Source organism: Anopheles cruzii, unplaced genomic scaffold, assembly GCF_943734635.1.
Source record: "Anopheles cruzii unplaced genomic scaffold, idAnoCruzAS_RS32_06 scaffold02156_ctg1, whole genome shotgun sequence".
NCBI classification, from domain to species: Eukaryota; Metazoa; Arthropoda; class Insecta; order Diptera; family Culicidae; genus Anopheles; species Anopheles cruzii.
In genome coordinates this window covers 1-3,628 of record NW_026455741.1, presented here as the reverse complement: position 1 = coordinate 3,628, position 3,628 = coordinate 1, and the positions used below count along the sequence as shown (strand labels likewise).

The window sequence follows — 3,628 nt, the reverse complement described above, 5'->3', positions numbered from 1 at the left end:
ACGGTGGTCTTCAGGTATCGTTCGTGGCCGGCCAGGTCAATGAAGGTAATAACTTTGGCCGATTTCTCGCAGATCTTTACCCAATCAAGCGTACCATGATCCGGTTTGTTGACCACATTCCCCACGCTGTCGAACCCGAGGATATCGTTCCCCACGGAGCTGGTTCGTCCGCTTTCGATCTCGTGTTTATGTCGAAATAGTCGTTGCCGCGCAAAGCCACGGCCATTGTCCAGTTCGCCATGGGTCAACACACCGAGCAGCGTCGACTTGCCCGCATCAACGTTGCCCACGACCGCTACGCGCACCTCGGTAAAATCGTCCTCCTCGACCTTCCGCCGGATCAAATACTGACCCGTCGTACCCTTCTCAGCCTTGCGGATGCGCAGCTCGACGCACTCTGCGTCAAGCATTGCGGCCAGCGACTGTAACGTCGCCAGTGACGCCGCGTACTCGTCGGGTTCCAAACCGTTCTCGCCTCCATCTGCTCGTGGATATTGTGGAATGAAATGTTAAACAGATGTTCCCCGACGAACCCACCCACTTTCGAAGGCACACTCACCTTCGCCGATGCCGATCTCATACACCGTCTCGCCGCGGCTGGCGCAGATGCGCTCCTCTAATCGCTTGGTCAACAAGTCGAACTGATCCTCCGTCGGACATACGAGAACCGTTTTCTCGCGGATGGTCGAGTAATCAACAAACTTTCGTTCCCCGTTCACGGGGCCGAGAGCCAACACGTCCGACATTTTGCCCATTTTATGCCTACTCTCGGCCATCGACGCCATCGAGTCGGGTGTTCCCGTTCCGCCTACGGCCGCACCTGGCCCTAGCGGTGAAGACTGTTTTGTTACGCTGGACTTCATATTGCCTTTGGCGTTATTTATCGTTGCTTGTCGTTATTTGTCGCGCGTCAAGAAATTGTTCATAATCGGTTGTCGGTCGCCTTTTTCTTCACTCCCACTAACACTGCCATTCCCGTCGCCTCAATTGCACCTCTTTTGTTCCGTTCCTCCACTGATTTGCGTCACGCGTCAAGTGAACCAAAATAATTTATCAACAGCTTAAGTTGCGCTGCCTTATGAATTCTTTCTACCTGCGGCGATTAAAAGCTTGTAGATAAATATCCTCACGATATCCGAAGTGCAGCTGGGAATTGCTTCGCGTTTGTCCGATGTGGCAATCCGATCGGGCGCGCGGGTGTCTCGCACCGATATGTTTACGTTACGTTTACAAATTCCTTTCACTTTCTAACGATACGAACGACTGCCACACGGGAAAGCGAGCAACAATTATCAAATGTGATGTCTAAAAATGGAGATAGTATCTTTCGGTACTGCTCCCCCGAGTTGTCCTCGGCACCCACAACGATAAAATAACAACGGCACAGGGACAAATATAGAAGCTATTCGATCACCTTTCCACCGCAGGAACCGCTGAGAAATTTAGAGTCGTGCTGGCGCAAGATTGATCGAGCATTTGCCAATGTTTGCTACGATTGCAAAAGAAACGTTTCGTTGTCATTCTTTGACGTTCGTCAGGTTTCATCGAAACGTCAAATTGCCCGCAAAGTTTGAAATTGCTCTTGTAAAAAGTCCTTATTACGTCGTGCTTAAATCATTCACCAAACGCTGTGCAGTATATTTTACAACTTGGCATTGTAAATTTATTTGCATTCCACTAAACTCGGCAATCTTTCCACTGGTTTGGTTGTAACTATTGCTCAGCATTGCATCACATACTGTAAACACGTGGGAAAACCTCGAATTCTGCAACACATTCCGAATCAAAACAAACACTAAACAGTTCGAGGAAAGCAATCAATAAACAAATCTCGTTCTGGATTCGATGAAATAGATTTGTGGATGATTTCTTTAGTTTCTACCTCCAATAATCGCGCGCATCATGTACCATGAGAAGCAGCAACGGGAACTGTGTGCACTTCACGCGCTAAATAATTTGTTTCAGGGTAAGTTACGACTTTTCACCGAGCACCAAAACTCGATTCACAAATCCGGTTCGCTCCTTTGCAGATAAAAGTTCGTTCAGCAAATCTCAGTTGGATCATATCTGCCAGCGTTTATCGCCCAACGATTACATTAACCCTCACAGGTATATCAGGTGGCGCAGTCGTCTTAGCTCAATGTTTCATTATGAAAATCCCGCTGCATTCCTTCACAGATCCCTTCTCGGGCTCGGGAATTACGACGTGAACGTAATAATTGCCGCCTTGCACATGAAAGACTGTGAGGCAGTTTGGTTCGACAAACGGAAGTGAGTATCTTTGCGCACATAACACCGTGCACCGTGCACTAAGGCCTTTTCCGCCCTAGGGACCCATCGCGAATTGATACATCGAAAATAGTGGGGTTCATATTGAACGTTCCAACCACCTACAAAGTCGGATTCGTTAGACTCCCGATTCAGCGAAGGCACTGGATTGCCATACGGCAGATCAACGAAGAATACTGGAACCTCGACTCCAAACTAGATGTCCCGCAGTGTTTGGGGGACGTAAGTTAATTGATTGATTCGCGAGCCGGCCGGCCAACTAATTTGTGGACTTGTGTTTCAGGAATCAAGTATGCTGCAGTATCTGCGTGAGCAGCTGAACAGCAACGACAAGGAGTTGTTTATTGTGTGCACAAATGAGGTCGATAAAACGCAGCAATGGCTGCGACCATAGAAAGAAAAACAGTGTTGAATAAGCGAATAAAGCAAACATGTTAAGACTGATAAACGTACTTTTGTACGATCAACAGGAAAGAGCTATGGAAAGTCATGGACGAAAACGGCTTCCCCGGGAAGCTCATTAAATTCATAAAGGCTACGGTGGATGGGACGCAGTGCTGTGTGCGGATTTCGGGTGGATTGTCGAGTCCATTCGAAACCCGCAGGGGGCTTCGACAGGGTGATGGTCTCTCCTGCCTGCTGTTCAACATTGCGCTACAGGGTGTGATGAACCGTGCGGAGGTCAACACGCGGGGCACAATTTTCAACAAATCCAGCCAATTCGTCTGCTTCGCCGATGACATGGATATTGTCGGCAGAACAACTGCGGCGGTGGCAGAACAGTTCACCAGACTGAAACGGGAAGCAGCGAGGATTGGGTTGAGGATAAATGCGACCAAAACTAAGTACATGCTAGCCGGCGGAACCGAAACCGACCGACAACGCCTAGGCAGCAGTATTGGGATCGACGGCGATGAGTTCGAGGTAGTCGACGAGTTTGTCTACCTCGGCTCACTGGTAACGGCGGACAACGATACCAGCCGTGAGATCCGGAGGCGCATTATCAGCGGAAGTCGTGCCTACTATGGGCTCCACAAACAACTACGGTCGAACAGACTTAGCACCCGCACGAAGTGTTACCTGTACAAGACCCTCATAAGGCCGGTTGTACTCTATGGGCATGAGACGTGGACCATGCTAGAGGAGGACCGGCGAGTACTCGGAGTTTTCGAGCGACGAGTACTGAGGACGATCTTTGGCGGCGTACAGGAGAACGGAGTATGGAGGCGAAGGATGAATCACGAGCTCGCGGAACTCTACGGCGAACCCAGTATCCAGAAGGTGGTTAAAGACGGAAGGATACGTTGGGCAGGGCATGTTGCAAGAATGCCCGACAACT

At 49.6% G+C, this 3,628-nt stretch overlaps 3 protein-coding genes across 3 annotated transcripts; 2 read left to right on the top strand and 1 right to left on the bottom strand.

Moving 5' to 3' along the window:
• Positions 1 to 53: 53 nt before the first annotated feature.
• LOC128276710 (GTP-binding protein 1-like) lies at positions 54 to 1,232 on the bottom strand (the record flags this gene model as incomplete). Its single annotated transcript, XM_053015170.1, has 2 exons — positions 560 to 1,232; positions 54 to 481 (listed from the first exon to the last, which is right to left on the bottom strand). Coding segments are annotated over exons 1-2 (732 nt in total), but the record flags the coding sequence as incomplete, so codon positions are not given.
• A 416-nt stretch (positions 1,233 to 1,648) lies between these two features.
• On the top strand, positions 1,649 to 2,683 carry LOC128276709 (josephin-like protein). Its single transcript, XM_053015169.1, has 5 exons — positions 1,649 to 1,966; positions 2,031 to 2,109; positions 2,179 to 2,271; positions 2,331 to 2,511; positions 2,573 to 2,683. The coding sequence occupies exons 1-5, from the start codon at positions 1,903 to 1,905 to the stop codon at positions 2,681 to 2,683; spliced, it is 528 nt and encodes a 175-aa protein (XP_052871129.1). The 5' UTR covers positions 1,649 to 1,902.
• A 455-nt stretch (positions 2,684 to 3,138) lies between these two features.
• On the top strand, positions 3,139 to 3,507 carry LOC128276708 (uncharacterized; the record flags this gene model as incomplete). Its single annotated transcript, XM_053015168.1, has 1 exon — positions 3,139 to 3,507. A coding segment is annotated over exon 1 (369 nt), but the record flags the coding sequence as incomplete, so codon positions are not given.
• Between the last annotated feature and the right edge of the window lie 121 nt (positions 3,508 to 3,628).